The sequence below is a fragment of the Crinia signifera genome, chromosome 2 (genome assembly GCF_055691185.1).
Source record: "Crinia signifera chromosome 2, ASM5569118v1, whole genome shotgun sequence".
Classification (NCBI taxonomy): Eukaryota; Metazoa; Chordata; class Amphibia; order Anura; family Myobatrachidae; genus Crinia; species Crinia signifera.
Window position 1 is genome coordinate 171,056,032 of NC_139218.1, and position 23,012 is coordinate 171,079,043.

General features: G+C 51.8%; 1 protein-coding gene and 1 long non-coding RNA gene across 2 annotated transcripts in view; one reads left to right on the top strand and one right to left on the bottom strand.

Moving 5' to 3' along the window:
* Positions 1-23,012, top strand: part of CACNA1S (calcium voltage-gated channel subunit alpha1 S) — a 761,524-nt gene that overhangs the window by 118,975 nt on the left and 619,537 nt on the right. The window contains exons 4-5 of the mRNA XM_083173194.1: positions 706-845; positions 1,527-1,663. Of these exons, the coding sequence (XP_083029320.1) occupies positions 706-845; positions 1,527-1,663 (277 nt within the window). The remainder of the gene's footprint in view (positions 1-705; positions 846-1,526; positions 1,664-23,012) is intronic.
* On the bottom strand, positions 14,211-21,161 carry LOC146060212 (uncharacterized). The gene is made up of 3 exons (XR_014470395.1): positions 20,703-21,161; positions 18,843-19,006; positions 14,211-14,365 (listed from the first exon to the last, which is right to left on the bottom strand). It is a non-coding gene; the product is annotated as an uncharacterized LOC146060212 (long non-coding RNA).

The following is a 23,012-nucleotide window of genomic DNA, read 5'->3' on the forward strand; positions in this document are numbered from 1 at the left end:
GCTAGGAAACAAGTACCAAATGTAGTTCTAAGTTTAAGGTTTGAATTTAGGGGGTCAATCTCGCCACCTGTTTTTCTTAAAAAGTGATGTTTCAGGGTAAGCTTACGTGAAAAGAGATTTAGGTCAATTTGGAGATCAACCTTATTGGCACCTTTTGTCGGGGCAAAGGATAATCCTTTTTGGAGAACGGTAACGGTAAAAAGGGTTTAAGGACCTTATTGTGCATGCGCTGTGTGTAAGCGGCCACAGTGAACAGGGGTCAGGGGATGCACCCATGGGACTGCCCAGCGTTTCATGGGCGTTCCCATGAAAATGCTTGGCATTCTCATGCTAATGCCCCAGTGACGCGTGTGCAAGGGGTGGGCAGCTGACATCACCGTATGTCAGCTGCCCTCCCTGTCCTCGCACAGGGCACACGTAAACCTAAGATACCTGAGAGTGTCTTAGATTTGCGTGTACTCGCCGCATCATTTGATGGTTGGCGACCATTGAATGATGTGGGTGTCACCCTAAAGGTTTGTGAATGGATGTTTATGCAAAACATCCATTCACAGCCGTGCGAAAGGGGGCGGGCGGCTAGAACAAGTGAGTTCTATTAGGGGAAAAAAACACACTTGAAGAACCCCTTTTATATTACACCTTTACTTTAAGTCAAGTATGAAATAGTTTGCAAATATGTTGACCTTCTATAATTTTCATTTATAGGAGAAGGTTGAGTACATCTTCCTGTTTATTTTCACAATTGAAGCATTTTTGAAGATTGTAGCTTATGGCTTCATATTGCATACAGATGCTTATCTCCGGAATGGATGGAATATCCTTGACTTCACCATTGTTTCTGTCGGGTAAGGATATATGCACTATATATACACTATGTATGCAAACCTACTAATTGTTTCTTCTAAGTTAGGTCATTCAATGATGTTAGAGCAAAGTGTAATATCAAATATAGACTAACTACTGTAGAACAATAGTAATTATTATTCAAAGTGTATAAAACGTTTTCGTCCTTTACCTTTTCATCAAAACAGGAAGTTTGTCACATAACTACATTTAATTAAGGGGCAGTTATCTGAGCATTCTGGTGCAACCTGCTCTACCATATGTACCTCATACATTCCAACATTCTGGTTGCCTCCTCCGGTAGGGGGGGGGGGGGGGGGGCAGGTTGGCACTGTGGGGGTAGTGGTGGGGGTCATCAGGTCAAATAGGAATGGGACTGGAGCATGGCAGTGCAAATAATGTCATTGGACACACCCCCCCAGACTGGGATTACTGTTGGAAGCAGTGTTGGATGCGGGGGTGGTGTCCAGCCAGGAGACTTGCCCACTCTTTCAAGAGGCTCCCGCAGGTGTGTTGTCAAAAGTATGATATATGCTTTTCAATAATGTAAATAAAATCAATTCTAATACTCCTGTAAATCTAAGTCAAATAACAATTATGTTCTCACAAATTTGCAGATAAAATATGCATGTTTTATATTGCATTGTTTTTACATGTAATATTAAACAAATGTCATATTACAGAGTTTTCTCAGTGGTCCTGGAACAAGTTAATAAACTTCAAGGAATAACTACCACAGGAGGTGGATCTGGATTTAATGTTAAGGCGCTGAGAGCTTTTCGTGTCTTGAGGCCACTTCGTTTGGTGTCTGGCGTGCCCAGTAAGTTTGACTTTATTATTATAAATTGGCATTATCACTATATATATATATATATATATATATATATATATATATATATATATATATATATATACGCAGAGAAGATCTGGCACTCACTGGAACTGCTGGGATAAGTGCCCTGGGTGCCTTCTGAATAATTGTGCCTAGGAAGAGATGGCAGCGTCACTCCAAGGGGCTTTTTAAATGCTTGTATTAAAATCACGTTAGCCATCCACGTAGTGAGCATTTAAAAAGCCTCTTGGAGTGGCGCTGCCATTTCTTCTTATATCTATATATGTATATATCTATCTATATATATATCTATCTATATATATCTATATCTATATCTATATATATATATATAGATATATATATATATATATATATATATATATCTATATATATATATAGATATATATATATATATATATATATATATATATATAGATATATATATATATATATATATATTACAACCCAATAGTGTTATTCAGCATCCATATATAATTTAACAATACAATGAATTCAATCTTTCCACTTTTTGTAAAATTACCCATCAAGACTTCTTCTTAGATATAAAACATTTATTTTAAAAACATATAAAAAGCAAATACTCTTGGAATAGAAGTATTATTATTAAAGATGTTTTTAACTTGTTAGGAAATTTGAATGATTTATTCACACCGGATGTTCAAAATGTAACTAAAGTAATTACATGATGTAATCACTTTCTAGTTTTACATCATCTACAGCAGGCTTTCCCAACCACGGTCCTCAAGGCACATCAACAGTGCAGTTTTTGTAGATATCCAGGCTTGAGCACAGGTGACTTAATTAGTACCTGAGTGATTCTGATTAAACCATCTGTGCTGGAGCCTGGATATCACTAAAACCTGCACTGTTGGTGTGCCTTGAGGACCGTGGTTGGGAAAGCCTGATCTACAGTATCTGGAGGTATGTACCTGTTAGGAGACATCACCTATGACTCCTATCTTTCTGCCTGGCATGGGATCATTTCAGCTTGTGTTGTGTTTGCTCGCTGGTGGCCTCCACTGGTCAGCCTGTGCCATTGCAGCTCTCTCAATAATGTGTCAGTTAGGCACAGGTGTGTATTATCAGGCTGCTAGCTTGGAGTGCACAGCTGCTCTAATCACCTGAGGCCTTCATTAGGCAGCCTCACCTGCTTAGCCCTGCCAGGTATACTGTCTTGTCAGCCCTGAGTCAGCCGTGTGCAAGTCTGTAGTTCAGAGCTCCCAGCCAGAGTCCTGTGTGCTACTTTTGCTGTCCCAGCTTTGTGGACCCTGCGCAGCAATCCCTTGGCGTACCTGGTTCCTTATTCGTCCAGAGCCATGCAGTGTTGGTTCCTGCATCCTGCCCTGCTGCAGCTAAGTGTCCATTGGACTTTTGCCTTGTATTCCTCCTGTCTTCTGGTTCCCCTAATACCAGCCTGAGTGTCTGCTTTGTGGGGCTTGTCCCTCGCAGTGCAGGATAGTACAGTTGAGGTTTATTATTATTGCATCCCATCTTCTGAGCATTGTTGCCATTGTCTCTTATTGCATACCATCATCTGAGCATTGTTGCTATTGTTTATTATTGTTACTCATACCATCTTCTGAGCATTGTTTCCATTGTGTATATGTACCACCGTCATGCATTGTTGCCCGAGATAACCCTGTCTCATCACCTGTGGGAGCATTCCCAATCTCCCTGTGTAGTCACCCCCTTGGGGGTCAGGGGGCTCCTTGCCTCGTGTGTGCATTAGTTAGTTTGTCCCCTTGCTCTCTCCTGGCCTTGGTGGGCGCGTTGTCACTCTCAAGACCAGGTGGCATCAGGGTTGGAGCTAGACTAACTGGCTCCTTCGAACGCGGCTATTATTGATGAAGCCTAGTTCTGCACACACCCGCCAACCTTAGTCAGAGGCAATGAAGGTAGGGCAGGCGAGGTTGCCCCCGGATCCTAACATTATAGCTGGCCAAAAAATAACTCTGGAGCTGAGTACAGTCCTCTCAGTCCAGCAGTTTTCACCTTGTCACAGTTTTGCCTTGTCACAGTTTGTCGTGTCATAGTCATTTGCACTGTAACCTTGCACGGCTATATCATGCAGGCCATGCAAGACTCATTAGCGGCTCTAAATTTGGCATTTACTGCCTTTAAACCTGGGCAGTTAGAGGTTTTGCAGCAGTCCCTACTGCAGCTGCAAAAACTCCTAACTGAAATTTTTCTGATCCTCCCAGAGGTCACTGGGGTTCATTCAGCCCCTAATGAGACCCTGCCTAAGGAGTTATTAGGCAGCAAGTCCTCAGACCCAGAGGGTCAGGTAAAGCATAGGAGTGTTCTACGGCCAAAACTTCCGTTGGAGGAGCGTCAGCGGCGTAGAGCCTTTAATCTATGCTTATACTGTGGAGATTCAGGCCACTTTCTACAAGCTTGTGTTTTGCGCAATGCCGGGGGTGGCAACAGGGGGTTTCCTCTGGCCAAGTCAGGACAGGTTGTCAGATCTATGCCTGTTTTCACTGTGGCAGAGGAGCGCTCTGCTTAGTCTCCCAGTAAAAGCACTCTGTCTAATACTGTTGGTCCTAGTGCTGGGAGACCCCATTTTGGGTTTAAGAATCAGCAGAGGAGGTGCTCCCCGAATGCTGGGATTTCTATCTCTAGTAAGGCAGAGTTGCAAATTATTAAGGGGAAAGCCCAGGTGATCGCCTCAGGTGGCATGTGTCGCGGACTGGCTTCCGATGTTCGGGGCTCCGGACTGGTACCCCGTGGGCGACTCTGATGCCGGGGGTCCGCTGAGCCAGTCTGATGCCGGGGGTCCGCCAAGCCAGTCTGATGCCGGGGATGATGGGCACTAGTGCCATCCTTATTTCGTCGCATGTATGTATGTATATATATATATACATATACATATATATATATATATATATATATATATATATATATATATATATATATATATATATATATATATATATATATATATATATATATATATATACAGGTCGAGTATTCCGTATCCGAATATCCGTTATCCGAATTATTCCGAAATACGGACATTCCAGAAAGTGAAAAAAATTTTTTTTTTTGCTAAAAACTCACTGGGGACATTTGTAACAGCACTACTGAGGACATGATATGTAACTGGCACTATATATGTACAAGAAAATGATTGCTTGGCATTCAAATTCAGTGCTGAGATAGTACACACATTTTGTTTCACGTTTTGAAACCTTGTTTTTTGAACAAATAAAATATATTTGTGTGTATTTTATGTGGTAATAAAATATATTTGTGTGTGTATATTATGTGTTTATACAGCATAAATGCAAGATACTTCAAAATACATCATTGAAATATTAAAATATTCCGAAATACGGAATAATCCGTTATCCAAAATTCTCCTGGTCCCGAGCATTTTGGATACGGGATACTCAACCTGTATATACAGTTGTGCTCATAAATTTACATACCCTAGCCGAATTTGTGATTTTCCGGCCATATGTCAGAGAATATGAATGATAACTCACAAACTTTTCTTTCACTCATGGTTAGTGGTTGGGTGAAGCCATTTATTGTCAAACAACTGTGTTTACTCTTTTTAAATCATAATGACAACATAAAATACTCAAATGACCCTGATCAAAATTTTACATACCTGTTTACATACCCCAGTTCTTAATACCATGTATAAATGACAGCTTGAAGTCTTATGTGGTAGTTGTGGATGAGGCGATTTAATTTCTCAGATGGTAAAGCTGCCCATTCTTCTTGGCAAATTCTTGGGCTGTCTTGCATGAACTGCATGTTTGAGATCTCCCCAGAGTGGCTCAATGATATTGAGTTCAGGAGATTGAGATAGCCACTCCAGAACCTTCACTTTATTCTACTGTAGCAAATGACAGGTCAACTTGGCCTTGTGTTTTGGATCATTATCATGTTGGAATGTCAAAGTACGTCCCATGCACATAAGGCTGTAGAGAGGGAGGGGAGAGGGTACTAATTACCCGGGCCTGGGATTGCTGGAGGGGCCCAGCGGGGACCCTGGTCCACCCCCCCTTCCCCCTTCATCCCTCCCAGGCAACACACACCTACAGCATGTGCTGTGCTGACAGCAGGCTCAGCATGAGTGTCTCACTGACAGCGTGAGAGCACATGCTGTAGGTATGTGCTGCTGATGCTGAGGGGGGTGGAGAAAATAACACTCCTCCATCAACTTTTTTTTTTTTTAAATTCAGTAATTTTTATTGATTTTCAAAAACAAGACAAAAACAAAACAAATAAAAAGACAGCAATAGCAGTAAGTGTACGGACAGTAGTAGTGCATCAGACCAGTTTGTGCATACAGGAGATATGTAGTAACCAACGTGTGGTGTGTACAGATTTATAGACAAGTACACATACAAGTTTGCACCCACGAGAACAAGATAGGTAGGATGGATGTCCTCCCTCCATAATAAGGATAGGTATACTTTATTCGATTGCCTGGAGGCGCCTTCCGAGCGGCAGAGCACAAAGAAATCTAAGGAGGCTTAATCATAGAAACATAGCGCATAAGAGACCATGCAGCAATATAGATCTATAACTTAAAATAGTCAGTTAACAGAGTACCACTGTCTAAACTAAAACAAACCTATTATCCTAAATAATAGAGATAAACGAAAACCTCCCAAAAGGCCCAAATCAACCCACCCACAAAACCCCCCACCCTGTACTACCCACCCCCAACTTAGGTGTACTTTAGTCCCTGTAACCAAACCCCCCCTAACACTAACCACGGAGGAGGAAAAGTTAGTGGCCCGTAGCTAACAAAGATAGCTACTCAAGCCAGAAAACCTAACTTACCCCTCCCACCCTAGCCCCCCCACCCAACTATCCCACTAACTATCCCTTCCCACCCAAATAAAGGATATTGAGAGGAGAACTGGCAGGGGCATAAAGAACAAATAATATAAGGAGGAAGAGAAAGGACAAAGAGAAATAGAAACTAAATCGGACTGGAGAGACAGAGGCGAATGACAGGCAGGTCCTCTGCTTTAAAAATAGTGTAGTACAGTGATCCGGCCGGATGTCATGACCTTTTCTTTGTGTAAACAGGATGAAACTAGTTAAAAGTGGTATACAGCAAGGCAGTACAGTAGCGTTCTGAAAAGAAGAACCGGTGAACATAGCAGTACTGTATATATGGCAACCTAAGCAACAAATCAGAACAAAATGTCAGTCCTTAGTCAGGCCAGTATTTAGTAGAGGTATAAAAGACAGTCATAAACAAAATCTTCCCACGTGGAGCCACACATATAATAGTCCCTTCAACACATGCCCTACAGTACACGTGCAGAACTTGGTAGTACTGGGACAGAAATTTCAAGATGCTCTGATCCAGCCAAGGACGTGGAAATGAGCATGCAAAGAGGGAGACCTCCGTAGACAGCACTGCCTCCGGAGCTGTAAGACGGAACTTCGTATAGTTGGTAGCCTCAGAAGTTAGAACTACAGTAGAAGTGCTGGGTGGGGTCTCCATTGGAAAGGATATATCTTGTGATGGCATTAATGTCAAGGATACACAGAGCGCAGGCATAGCATATGAGGAGATGGTATTTTCTTCGCCAAATGCAGCAAGTATTCTCTGTGTGGATGCAGCAATAGCTTCCAGGATTAGATGCAGGGGGTCAGACATTGCTTTAACGTTGAATTTACGGAACGCTTCTGAGAGGTAGTAAAGGCAGGGTACAGTAGTGGCGGCTAGCACACCACACTGTCTCAGCACTGATTAATGGCAGTAAATTTAGCTACACTCACAGCAAATGAGAGAGTCTTCTGCATGGGACATTAATAGAAGTGTATAATGGCTACCCCAGCATGAAATAAATGCACAAGGAGGGCTGGTTGCAGGTAGCGCCACTGCGCAGAGACTGTAGAGTAGGCAGTACCAGGTCTAAATAGGCGAGAGGCATGTAATGGTGCCAATTATGCAGGAGCCCACACAGAAATTTTCTTTTTTTTTTGTAAAAAACAGTTGTGGTTATTTCCCTACCCCACAGCGTGCAGCAGGTCCCCACTCGGACCCAGGAGGCAGGGTAAGTTACAGCTGGCAACTGGAAAAAGCAGAGCAACCGGTCAGGAGGTCCACACAAGTGAGAGACTGACACCAGGAGAGGGGAATTGGCGGGCCAGTTGCCACTCTTGAAGGGCGCCTCACTATCTCGAGCGGCGGGCGCTCACACACCGAGGGGCAAGGATCTCAGAACGGCAGTCCGCAGATCCCCCGTGAGGCAGGTAGGCTCCGCAGGGTGTCCGTAGAAGCAGATGCATGTCTCAGATGAGGGCACTTTCGGGCCGGCGACAGCTCCGGGAGATCGGATCCAAGATGGCGCCCGCTAACCTCAGCAGCGGGCGCACACACAGTGAGAGACGGAGGTCCTAAATCGGCATCCCACAGGGCTCACACGGGTCGGGATGGCACCCAAGGGCGTCCACACTTAAAATAAGTTGGTTCACCGTTTGTCCTACAGAGTTTGCCACGGGTATCAGGATAAATAGTCAGGATTATTGAGGAGCTCTCGTCCTACGCGCTCGGCCAAGCCACGCCCCCTCCATCAACTTTAAAGTGTGTTTTTACCCCCTTAATGTTTTGGGAGCATGGCCTAATAGTGCAAAGTGGACACGGCTCCCACGATTAGGCCACGCCACCAAATTTTACCAGGGCCCGGCATTCCTATCGGCTGCCTTGCATGCGCAGCTTCTGGGCTGATGAGTTCAGTATTTTCTGATAACAATCTGCATTCACCTTGCCATCAATTTTGACCAAGTTTCCAGTGCCTTTGTGGTTCACACATCCCCAAAACATCAATGATCCACCTCTGTGTTTCACAGTAGGAATGGTGTACCTTTCATCATCGGCCTTGTTGACTCTCCAAATGTAACATATATGGTTGTGGCCAAAAAGTTCAATTTTGGTCTCATCACTCCAAATTACTCTGTTCCAGAAGTTTTGAGGCTTGTCTCTGTGCTGTTTGGATTATTGTAAGCGGGATGCTTTGTGGCATTGGCGTAGTAATGGCTTTCTTCTGGCGACTCGACCATGTAGCCCATTTTTCTTCAAATGCCTCCTTATTGTGCATCCTGAAACAACCACACCACTTTTTTTTTAGAGATTCCTGTATTTCAGATGAAGTTATTTGTAGATTTTTCTTTGCATCCCGAACAATTTTCCTTGAAGTTGTGGCTGAAATTTTTGTTGGTCTACCTGACTGTGATTTGTTTTCCGCAGAATCTCTAATTTTACACTTCTTAATTAGAGTTTGAACACTGCTTATTGGCATTCTCAATTGCTTGGATATCTTTTTATATCGCTTTCCTGTTTTATACGGTTCAATTGCCTTTTCCCACAGATCCTTTGACAATTATTTTGCTTTCCCCATGACTCCAGACATGTCAGTGCAGCACTGGATAAAAGATGCAAGGGTCATTCAGAAGACCAGAAACTCACTGACCTTTTATACACACACACACACACACACACACACACACACACACACACACACACTGATTATAAGCAAATAAATCACATGTGGTTACCTTTAGTAGCCATTCAAACCCGTTTGTGTCAACTTGTGTGCATGTTATCAGGCCAAAATCTCCAGGGTATGTAAATTTTTGATCAAGGTCATTTGGGTAGTTTCTGTTGTCATTATGATTTAAAAAGAGTAAATACAGTTGTTTGACAATAGATGACTTCACACAACCAATAACAATGAGTGAGTTATCATTCATATTCTCTGACAAATGGCCAGAAATTCACAAATTCTGCTCGGTTATGTAAACACCACTGTGTATATATGTGTGTGTGTGTATGTATATATGTATGTATATGTATGTATGTATGTATGTATGTATATATATATATATATATATATATATATATATATATATATATATATATATATATATATATATATATATATATATATATATATATATATACACATATACTGTGTATATATATATATATATATATATATATATATATATATATATATAGAGGACAGGGGCGGGCACTCCTCGCATCCAAAGGGAAACTGTAGCCGGGGTGCAGCGCACATGAAATAAGTAGACGGCCACCTGCTTGTCTGTGTGAGCTTGTTTTTTGAAGGAGTCCGAGAGAGTGCCGCAGTCCCCCACCGTCTATATATATATATATATATATATATATATATATATATATATATATATATCTATCGCAGAGTTGTAGGTCCGGCACTCACTCTTGGTGTAGGATTGCTGCGGTGCCCTCCCAGGAAACAAAACCAGGCTTGCTCCAATATGGGTGTGCAAATAAGGTGGCACTCGTCAGTCTTCTTAAGGTGTAGTAAAACAAGCCTTTATTATCCGACGGCGTTTCGGAACTTAATCATGGACATGAATACGGATTAAATTCCGAAACGCCGTCGGATAATAAAGGCTTGTTTTACTACACCTTAAGAAGACTGACGAGTGCCACCTTATTTGCACAAATATATATATGTGTTTGTGTGTGTGTGTATGTGTATATGTATATATATATGTGTGTATGTGTGTGTGTGTGTGTGTGTGTATATGTATGTGTGTGTGTATGTATATATATATTCCATTGACAAAAAACCTTACGGTTTCACACGTCCCATTAAGGCTTCTTACACATGATCTGGCATTTCTGAAACCTGTTGTAACTCTTCCACTCAAACGCCAAAAAGCAATGAAATTACGATCATTAAGGCTGACGCCTTAATGGACGTATTCCTTGCGCAATACAGATATGGTACGCCATCACAGCCTGTGGGTAAGTGCAGATTCAGCACTCTCACAGAGTGAGATTGCTGTCACTCACACAATGGTGGAGCTGCTAATTCACAGATTTGTGTGCTCATTGGAATACACACATGCAGTCTATGCAACTGAAGGTCTGAGTAGTTATGTGGCGCACTCATCCTAATACTGTAAGTACCCGCAATCATGTAAAACTGTCTATACCTGAGTTACTATAATGTTCATTCTAGCACCCACCATCTTTGAAAACCCATGCAGTTCCTCTTCCCTGCCTGGGGTGTAGCTGTCTGCTGTAGTGCTTCTAGCACAGTGTGGTCTGTATATTAGCACTGCAAACTAGACCTTTGCTAGAAACACTACAGCAGACAGCAACACCCCAGATAGGGTAGAGGAACTGCATAGGTTTTCAAAGATGGCAGGTGCTAGAATAAACACTATTACTAAAACTATCCCAGGGTCCAACATCTTTCACACTCACTACATAGAGTATATCCATTTCATTTAGTATTCACATGCAGTTACCAAAAACATCTTTCATAATTGCAAAAACTATAATACTCCCAATTACTATGCATCTACACTTTCTTCCCCTATACGCCGTCATGCTGTTCTGTCTTCTCCGATACCTACTGCTGTGTGTATTGCCTCATCTGCACCAATGTGTCTTTCCCCATCTGCGCTGCCCTGTCTTTCCACACAGATGCCACTGTTTCCTTCTATATGTGCCACTGGCTTCCCCTCTATTAGTGATACTCTGTCTCCCCCTCAATCCAGGCTGCTCTGCCCACCTCATCCATTACACAGTTTCCTTCCATCTGTACTGCTGTCTCCCCTCTTCATCTGTGCTGCTCTGTTTTCCCTTTATCCCCTTTGCTCCAAACCCCCTCACCCATCAGTGCTGTCTTTCCTCCAACTGCTCCTCTGTTTCCCATCCAATCGCATCACTCTGTCTTACCTTCCCCAATCTGTGCCACTGTTTTCCACCCATCTGCTTCGTTTGTCCCCCATCAGTGCTGCTTAGCCTTCCCACAACACTACGCATTTCTATTCCTCCCCATCTGCACCACACTGCCTCCTACCCCAATCAACACCACTTTTACCCCATCCTCTCGGCTCTGTTTACTGCTCAGACCTTCAGTTGCATAGACTGCATGTGTGTATTCCAATGAGCACACAAATCTGTGAATTAGCAGCTCCACCATTGTGTGAGTGACAGCAATCTCACTCTGTGAGAGTGCTGAATCTGCACTTACCCACAGGCTGTGATGGCGTACCATATCTGTATTGCGCAAGGAATACGTCCATTAAGGCGTCAGCCTTAATGATCGTAATTTCATTGCTTTTTGGCGTTTGAGTGGAAGAGTTACAATAGGTTTCAGAAATGCCAGATCATGTGTAAGAAGCCTTAATGGGACGCGTGAAACCGTAAGGTTTTTTGTCAATGGAATTTCATAGCTTTTTTCAATTTATTTTTATTTTAAATTTCAGTGTAAGAATAAAATTAGATTTTTTAAATGTTTAATGATAACACACCCCTGGCAATGAGCATTACCCCCGGCCACAAGCATTACAAACCCCTGGCATTGAGTATGACACCCGTCCCAGTGCATGAAACCCCTGTCAACAGGCAAGACATCCATCCCATGAAACCCCTGGCAATGAGCATGGCACCCAGAGTGTAGAAGCTTTACTGTAGGGAATTGAAGGAGGGCAATGTACACATGGGATACACATAGGGGGGGCACAGCTTATGCACAAGGGGCACTGGGGGGCACAGCGTGCACACGGGGGCACTGGGGGGGACAGCGTACACACGGGGGCACTGGGGGGACTGCGTACACACGGGGGGCACTGGAGGGGAAAAGCGTACACACGGGGGGCACAGCGTACACATGGGGGGGCACTGGGGGTACAGCGTACACACGAGGCACTGGGGGGGACAGCATACACACGGGGGGCACTGGGGGGGACAGCGCACACACGGGGGCACTGGGGGGGGACAGCGTACACACGGGGGGCACTGGGGGGGACAGCGTACACAAATGGGGGGGCACTGGGGGGGACAGCGTACACAAATGGGGGGGCACACGTACACATGGGGGCACTGGGGGGGACAACAGCATACACACGGGGCACTGGGGGGGACAGCGTACACATGGGGGGCACTGTGGGGGGACAGTGTACACATGGGGGGCACTGTGGGGGGATAGCGCACACATGGGGGGCACTGTGGGGGGACAGCGTACACACGGGGGCACTGTGGGGGGACAGCGTACACACGTGGGGCACTGGGGGGGGCAGCGTACACATGTGGGGCACTGGGGGGGCAGCGTACACACGTGGGGCACTGGGGGGGGCAGCGTACACACGTGGGGCACTGGGGGGGCAGCGTACACACGTGGGGCATGGGGGGCAGCGTACACACGGGGGCACTGGGGGAGACAGCGTACACACGGAGGCACTGGGGGGGACAGCGTACACACGGGGGCACTGGGGGGACAGCGTACACACGGGGGCACTGGGGGGCACAGCGTACACACGGGGGGCACAGCGTACACATGGGGGGGCACTGGGGGGGACAGCATACACACGGGGGCACTGGGTGGGACAGCGCACACATGGGGCACTGGGGGGGACAGCGTACACACGGGGGGCACAGCGTACACAAATGGGGGGCACTGGGGGGGACAGCGTACACAAATGGGGGGCACACGTATGGGGGCACTGGGGGGGACAACAGCATACACACGGGGCACTGGGGGGGACAGCGTACACATGGGGGGCACTGTGGGGGGACAGCGTACACATGGGGGGCACTGTGGGGGGACAGCGTTCACATGGGGGGCAAGCGTACACATGGGGGGCACTGTGGGGGGGACAGCGTACACACGTGGGGCACTGGGGGGGCAGCGTACACACGTGGGGCACTGGGGGGGACAGCGTACACACGAGGGCACTGGGGGGGACAGCGTACACACGAGGGCACTGGGGGGGACAGCGTACACACGAGGGCACTGGGGGGGACAGCGTACACACGAGGGCACTGGAGGGGACAGCGTACACACGAGGGCACTGGAGGGGACAGCGTACACACGAGGGCACTGGAGGGGACAGCGTACACACGAGGGCACTGGGGGGGACAGCGTACACATGGGGGCACTGGGGGGGGACAGCGTACACACGGGGGGCACTGGGTACTGGTGGGGGCAGCGTACACACGGGGGCACTGGGGGGGACAGCATACACATGGGGGGCACTGTGGGGGGACAGCATACACACAGGGGCACTGGGGGAAAGACAGCGTACACACGGGGGGCACCGGGTACTGGTGGGGGCAGCGTACACACGGGGGCACTGGGGGGGCAGCGTACACACGGGACACTGGGGGGGACAGCATACACATGGGGGGCACTGTGGGGGGACAGCATACACACCGGGGCACTGGGGGAAAGACAGCGTACACACGGGGCACTGGGGTGGGGGGGACAGCGTACACACGGGGACACTGGGACGGGACAGCATACACACAGGGGGCACTGGGGGGGCAGCGGGCATTGGGGGGGCAGCGTACACACGGCGGGCACTGGGGGGGCAGCGTACACACGGCGGGCACTGAGGGGGCAGGGTACATGCAGGGACAGTGGGGGGGACAGGGTATGCACAGGTATAGTGGTGTGGGGGACAGGGTACACACAGGGATAGTGGGGATGGGGGACAGGGCACACACACGGATAGTGGGGGGATGGTTTTACCTGGGTGCAGCTGTTCCACTGATGGCCCGGGTGGCTGCTTTCTGTCTTCCGGGAGGCGGAGGCAACTCAAGGCCGGAGCTTCACCAGATTGTTAGGCCGCAGGCTGTGGAAGCGCCTGAACCTGGTCCCGGCGGCAGCATGGGGAGGACAGAGTCTGGGCAGGAAATATAATAATAATATTAACAATAATAATAAAGGGCTCAGCTTTAGGAGCTGCAGGCGGGCGGCCAGGCAAGCACGTCCCCGGCCTGGATGGTAGGGGATGTAAGATGCCGGGGATAGGAGCTGCTGGCTGGCGGGCGGGCGGGCGGCCATGTCCCCTGGCTGGATGGTAGAGAATGTAGGATGCCAGGGGGACAGCGTACACACACACGGGAAGCACTGGGGGGGGGGGCAGCGTACACATACGGGGGAGCAGCGTACATATACGGGGGGCACTGAGGGGACAGCGTACACACACGGGGGCACTGGGGGGCGGACAGCGTACACATGGGTGGCACGGGGGGGCAGCATACACACAGGGGGCACAGCGTAGACACATGGGGGCACTGGGCGAGGGACAGCATAATCACACAGGGGCAACAGCATACACACGGAGACACTGGGGGGGGGCAGTGTACACATGGTGGGTAACTAGGCGGGACAGCGATCACACGGGGGGCACTGGGGGGAGAAATTGTACACACGGGGGCACAGCGTACACACGGGGGGCACTGGGGGGACAGCGTACACACGGGGGGCACTGGGGGGCTGCATGCACACGGGGGGCACTGGGGGAACAGCGTATACACGGGGGGCACTGGGGGAGGCAGCGTACACACGGGGGCACAGCGTACACTCGGGGGCACTGGGGGGCAGCATACACACGGGGGGCAGCATACACACAGGGGGGCACTGGGGGGAGACAGCGTACACATGGGGCACAGGGTACACACGGGGGCACTGGGAGGACAGAGTACACACAGGGGCACTGGGGGGGTCAGCATACACACGGGGGGCACTGGGGGAGGGGGGCAGCGTACACACGGGGGTAATGGGGGACAGCGTACACATGGGGGGGCACTGGGGGACAGCGTACACATGGGGGGGCACTGGGGGACAGCGTACACACGGGGGGGACAGCGTAAACATGGGGGGCACTAGGGGGGACAGCGTACACACGGGGGGGCACAGCATACACGGGGCACTGTGGGGGACGACAGCGTACATATGGGGGCACCGGTGGGGGACACAGCATATACACGGGGGGGGCACAGCGTACACACGGGGGGGCACTGGAGGGGGACAGCGTACACACGGGGGGCACTGGAAGGGGGACAGCGTACACACGGGGGGCACTGGGAGGGGGACAGCGTACACACGGGGGGCACTGGGAGGGGGACAGCATACACACGGGGGACAGCGTACACACTGGTGGGGAGACAGCATACACACACACAGGGGCAACAGCATACACACGGGGGGCACTGTGTACACACGGGGGGCACTGGGGGGAGACAGCGTACACACGGGGGGCATAGGGTAAACACGGGTGCACTGGGGGAGGACAGAGTACACACACACGGGAAGCACTGGGGGGGACAGCGTACACGCGGGGGCACTGGGGGGGACGCGGGGGCACTGGGGGGGACAGCGTACACGCGGGGGCACTGGGGGGGACAGCGTACACGCGGGGGCACTGGGGAGGACAGCGTACACGCGGGGGGCACTGGGGGGACAGCGTACACGCGGGGGGCACTGGGGGGGACAGCGTACACGTGGGGGGGACAGCGTACACGCGGGGGGCACTGGGGGGGGACAGCGTACACGTGGGGGGGACAGCGTACACGCGGGGGGCACTGGGGGGGACAGCGTACACGCGGGGGGCACTGGGGGGGACAGCGTACACGCGGGGGCACTGGGGGGGACAGCGTACACGCGGGGGGACAGCGTACACGCGGGGGCACTGGGGGGACAGCGTACACGCGGGGGCACTGGGGGGACAGCGTACACGCGGGGGCACTGGGGGGGACAGCGTACACGCGGGGGCACTGGGGGGGGACAGCGTACACGCGGGGGCACTGGGGGGGGACAGCGCACACGCGGGGGCACTGGGGGGGGACAGCGCACACGCGGGGGCACTGGGGGGGGACAGCGCACACGCGGGGGCACTGGGGGGGCAGCGTTCACATGGGGGGGCACTGGTGGGGGACAGCGTACACACGGGTGCACTGGGGGGGGCAGTGTACACACGGGGGCACTGGGGGGACAGGGTACATACAGGGACAGTGGGGGGACGGATTTACCTGGGTGCAGCTGCAGTACAGTGGTGGACAGAGTACACATGGGGGGCACTGGGAGGGGGACAGCGTACAAACGGCGGGCACTGGGGGGGACAGCATACACACAGCGGGCACTGGGGGGGGTGACAGGGTACATACAGGGACATCGGGACACAGCGTACACATGGGGGGCACTGAAGGGGACAGCGTACACACGGGGGACACAGCGTACACATGGGGGGAACTGGGGGGACAGCGTACACACGGGGGCACTGGGGGGACAGCGAACACACGGGGGGGGCACTGGGGGGACAGCGTACACACGGGGGGGAACTGGGGGGGACAGCGTACACAAATGGGGGGGCACAGCGTACACACGGGGCACTGGGGTGACAACAGCATACACATGGGGGCACTGGGGGGGGACAGCATACACACGGGGGGGCACTGTGGGGGGACAGCATACACACGGGGGCAATGGGGGGACAGCGTAAACATGGGGGGCACTAGGGGGGACAGCGTACACACGGGGGGCACTGGGGGGACAGCGTACACAAATGGGGGGGCACAGCATACACGACAGTGGGGGACGACAGCCTACATATGGGGGCACCGGTGGGGTACACAGCGTATACACGGGGGGGCACAGCGTACACACGGTGGGCACTGGAGGGGGACAACGTACACACGGGGGGCACTGGGAGGGGGACAGCGTACACACGGGGGGCACTGGGAGGGGGACAGCGTACACACGGGGGGCACTGGGAGGGGGACAGCGTACACACGGGGGACACTGGGGGGGCAGCGTACACACTGGTGGGGAGACAGCATACACACACAGGGGCAACAGCATACACGCGGGGGGCACTGGGGGGACAGTGTACACGGGGGGGGCACTTTGGGGAGACAGCGTACACACGGGGGTCACTGGGGGGAGACAGCGTACACACGGGGGGCACAGGGTAAACACGGGGGCACTGGGGGAGGACAGCGTACACACACACGGGAAGCACTGGGGGGGACAGCGTACACGCGGGGGCACTGGGGGGACAGCGTACACGTGGGGGCACTGGGGGGGACAGCGTACACGCGGGGGCACTGGGGGGGACAGCGTACACCCGGGGGCACTGGGGGGGCAGAGTTCACATGGGGGGGCACTGGTGGGGACAGCGTACACACGGGTGCACTGGGGGGGGCAGTGTACACACGGGGGCACTGGGGGGGACAGCGAACACACGGGGGGGCACTGGGGGGACAGCGTACACACGGGGGGGCACTGGGGGGGTGACAGGGTACATACAGGCACTGGGGGGGGAAGCATACAAACGGCGGGCAGTGGGGGGAACAGCATACACACGGCGGGCACTGGGGGGGGTGACAGGGTACATACAGGGACATCGGGACACAGCGTACACACGGGGGGCACTGAAGGGGACAGCGTACACACGGGGGCACTGGGGGGACGGCGTACACACGGGTAGCACTGGGGGGACAGCGTACACAAATGGGGGGGCACAGCGTACACACGGGGCACTGGGGGGACAACAGCATACACATGGGGGCACTGGGGGGGACAGCATACACGGGGGGGGCACTGTGGGGGGACAGCATACACACGGGGGCAATGGGGGGGGCAGCATACAATTGGTGGGCACTGGGGGGGGGGGACAGCGTACACACGGCAGGCACTGGGGGGGAACAGGGTACATACAGGGACAGGGGGGACAGTGTACACACGGGGGGCACTGAAGGGGACAGCGTACACACGGGGGGCACAGCGTACACATGGGGGGGCACTGGGGGACAGCGTACACACGGCGGCACTGGGGGGGCAGCGTACACACAGGGGGGACTGGGGGGGACAGCATACACACGGGGGGCACAGCGTAGACAAATGGGGGGGCACAGCATACACACGGGGGCACTGGGGGGACAACAGCATACACACGGGGCACTGGGGGGGACAGCGTACACATAGGGACACTGGGGGGGCAGCGTACACATGGGGGCACTGGGGGGGCAGCGTACACACGGGGGCACTGGGGTGGGGGGGACAACGTACACACCGCGACACGGGGGGGGGGACAGCATACACACAGGGGGCTCTGGGCACTGTAGGGGGGCAGCATACACACGGGGGCACTGGGGGGCAGCGGGCACTGGGGGGGCAGCGTACACACAGCGGGCACTGGGGGGGCAGCGTACACACGGCGGGCACTGGGGGGGCAGGGTACATGCAGGGACAGTGGGGGGGACAGGGTATGCACAGGGATTCTGGTGTGGGGGGACAGTTGGGGGGACAGGGTACACACAGGTATGGTGGGGATGGGGGACAGGGTACACACAGGGACAGTGGGTGGATGGATTTACCTGGGTGCAGCTGCTCCTCTGATGGCCCGGGTGGCTGCTTTCTGTCTTCCGGGTGGCGGAGGCAACTCAAGGCCGGTGCTTCACCAGATTGTTAGGCCGCAGGCTGTGGAAGAGCCTTATCCTGGTCCCGACGAGTCCCGGCGGCAGCATGGGGAGGACAGAGTCTGTGCAGGAAATATAATAACAATAACAATGCGTACACACGGGGGGCAGCGTACACACGGGGGGCACTGGGGGGGCACAGCGTACACACGGGGGGGAGCACAGCGTACACACGGGGTGGGAAGCACATCGTACACACGGGGGGAAGCACAGCGTACACACGGGGGGAAGCACAGCGTACACACGGGGGAGCACAGCGTACACACGGGGGAGCACAGCGTACATACGGGGAGCATAGCGTACACACGGGGGAGCACAGCGTACATACGGGGGAGCACAGCATACATACGGGGAGCATAGCGTACACACGGGGGAGCACAGCGTACATACGGGGAGCATAGCGTACACACGGGGGAGCACAGCGTACATACGGGGAGCACAGCGTACACACGGGGGCACTGGGGGGCAGCGTACACACGGGGGGCACTGGGGGTGGGACAGCGTACACACGGGGGGCACTGGGGGTGGGACAGCGTACACACGGGGGGAGCACAGCGTACACACGGGGGGAGCACAGCGTACATACGGGGGGCACTGGGGGGGCAGCGTACACACGGGGGGCACAGCGTACACATGGGGGGCACTGGGGAGGACAGCGTACACATGGGGGGCACTGGGGAGGACAGCGTACACACGGGGGGCACTGGGGAGGACTGGGTACACACGAAGGGGCACTGGGGGGACAGCGTACACATGGGGGCACTGGGGGGTGGCAGCGTACACATGGGGGCACTGGGGGGGGCAGAGTACCATCAATGGAACAGCAAAACAAAGTTTTGCTTTTTTTTTTTCATAGTGCCAGGACACTGAGCTTAGCTCCGCCCCTGACACCCATGAAGCTCCGCCTCCGTGTTTTGATTGGCCCACATGCCAATCAAACACAATGGATGACCATCGATATGTAAAAATATCGATGGTCATCCATTGCATAGTTTAGGACTATCGATGGTCAGTTGCAGAATTGCCATCGATGGCAACCATCGATGGCAATGGCAATGATGGCCATCCCAACCCCCACAGCGTCAAAATGGGGGCGTTGTCTTGCAGGCAGACGTGAATATAGGGCACGCCCCCTTTCAGGTAGCCACGCCCCCTATTTTACGGCCTGTGTCCCTCTTCTAAGGACTTAAAAGTTGGGAGGTATGTATGGATCTCTGTATGTACGCTCTCCCTGTCCTGTCACCCTGCAGCTGAAAGCACACAGCCGCTCTCTGCTGCAGGGTGACAGGACAGGGAGAGTGGACATACAGAGATCTACTACGGCAGACACTCAGAATGGGGTGGGGTGGGGCAGGCACTCACCGTGGGGTGGGGTGGGGTGGCCACAAGAGGACTTGCTACATACACCGGGTGCTTCTGGAGGCAGCAGCAGCTGCTGGCTAGATTAATACAACAATTGAACAATACGCTGTGAGTGTCTGCACTGAAGATCTCTGTATGTACGCTCTCCCTGTCCTGTCACCCTGCAGCTGAAATCACACTGTCACTCTCTGCTGCAGGGTGACAGGACAGGGAGAGCATACATACAGAGATAGTTTAGTATTAATAACGAGGCGTGCACACTGAGGCTGCAGCGCATGGATGTCAGCAGCAGGACAGACAGCCACACTCCCCCTCGCTCCCAGCGCCCCCCACTCACTCACTCACCCCATGAATAAGCTGCCAGCGCCCCCCACTCACTCTCCCCCCACCCAGTACCTCAACGCTGGCCAGGCAGAAGTTTATGGAGGGGACCTGCAGGAGGCTCTGGCCGCAGCACTTCACACTAGCTTCACCGTCGGCCATCTTGGTACACTGAAGTGAAGCCAATCTGAGGACTCCCCCTAGTGGCGGGACTGCGCATGCGCAACAAGTTGGAGCTCCTATCTCTATAATGGGGCATGTTTCACTAAATTATAAAAAAACTGTACCTATCTGAAAATCCTCAACCCCAAAAGGCACTCCACTGGGACAATATCTACCTAATAAAACAAACCCCAAGTCTCAATTGTTCCCCTACCCCGAGTTATGCCTTCCCAAAAAAACCCTCATAGACTAACATGGGTGACAAAGTGTCATTTCTCAAGTGTCAGAAAAAAACTGACAGTTGGAAGTTTAGATCGCTCCCAATTGGTCATTTTTTAATATTTCGACCTGAAATTTGGCACGCAGCACCGGTTGACGATTCTACGCGTACATGCCAAATTTTAGCTCAGTACGCCCAGTCACTTTTGAGGTGCAGTCCCTCAAACACCATGCCCCCATCCGAAAAGTTCCCTATGGGAAAAATCCGTTCGTTGGATTCAGCCTTAATATAAGGGCACTACCGTGCCCTTATAATATGTATATATATATATATATATATATATATGTGTGTGTGTGTGTGTCCTGGGTGAAAGCAGCTACAAAGCCACCATGAAGGCTGCTTAAAGCCTTGCTGCAAGCTACAGCGGTACAGCGGGAGGCCACAGCAGCTCAGCAGGAGGCCACCAGGCAGCAGCAGGTGGCAATGGATGAACTTTGCAGGCAACAGCATCAGGATAGAGAGGCCTTAACCGCAGTGGTGCGAAGCTTGGCAACACGGACCGGTGATGTGGCCGTCAGTGCTCCAGCCAGCTCTAGTTCTATCCGGGCCAGTCACTTCCTGCAGAAAATGACAGAGACTGATGATGTGGAGGCCTATCTGACCACGTTTGAAAGGACTGCTGAGCGTGAGAACTGGCCTGAAGCACAATGGGCCAGTCTGCTAGCACCTTTTCTCTCGGGTGAGCCCCAAAAAGCATACTTTGATTTAAGCCCTGCCTATGACAAGTTAAAAGCTGAGATCCTAACCCGCCTGGGAGTCACACTGTCTGTAAGAGCCCAACGGGTGCACCGCTGGGTATATGCCCTGGAGAAGCCTCCTCGCTCACAGATGCACGACCTTATTCAGCTAACCAAAAAATGGTTACAGCCAGATACATTAACTGGTCCCCAGATGGTGGAAAGAGTCGTCATGGACTGCTATTTGAGATCCTTGCCTGTGGTCCTGCGCAAGTGGGTGAGCCATGGAAATCCGGATACTGCTGACCAGTTAGTGGACATGGTAGAGAGGTATCTGGCGGCAGAGGAATTACTGATGACCACCCAGCACCCCACAGATCCCCGACTGTGCCCTTCAGTGAAGACTGGTAAGACTGTTCCATGGGAAAATGTTGCTGGCCGGTTAAGAGAGCGCAAGGCTGGAGAGACTGTAAACAGTGGCCCTGGAGACAGGCCAATGGGACTAGAAAGGTCTATGCTGCCCAAACGGGTTGATAATCGTGTGATTAAATGTTTCAGGTGTGGTATGCCAGGTCATAATTTTGCTAATTGCCCAGTTACGCAGGAACCCATGCAATGTGATGCTGCCTTTGAAAATCGCAGAATGTCTTTCTTTGCTAGATTAGCCTGTACTGTGGTGCCTTCTCCTAAACTCGAAAGACAAATGTGTCATGTGTTCTTAGAGGGTAACCGGGTAGAGGCTTTGCTGGACTCAGGAAGTTTGGTTACCCTTGTGAAAGCTGGATTAGTGAATCCCTTAAAGGTCCAGCAAATACCTATTGGGGTTGTATACATGGGGATACCCAACATTATGCCACTGCTGAAGTACATATAGAAACTTGTTGTGGGTCAGCAATTGTGAAAGTAGGACTGGTCCCCTCTATGGTGCATGAGGCCATAATAGGGAGGGATTTTCCTCATTTTTGGAAGCTGTGGGAATCACGTTTAGCCACAGATGGGAGAAGTGAAGAGCCAGTAGTTAATGCCAATGATTTTGTGGATGTATGTGGGTCCTTTGAACCTTCTGACCCTTTACCTTTTGCTAGTTTGGCTGGGGAGGGGACAGATGGAGAGTCCAGTGAGGACCCTCTTGCTGGAAATGGAGAGGTAGTAGTGCCCGATCTGGAGGTAAAGAAGGATTTGTTTATGTCTGAACAGTTAAAGGACCCTACTTTATTGAAGGCTAGAGAAAATGTTAAGGTTGTTAATGGGGAACCCGTGGTACCA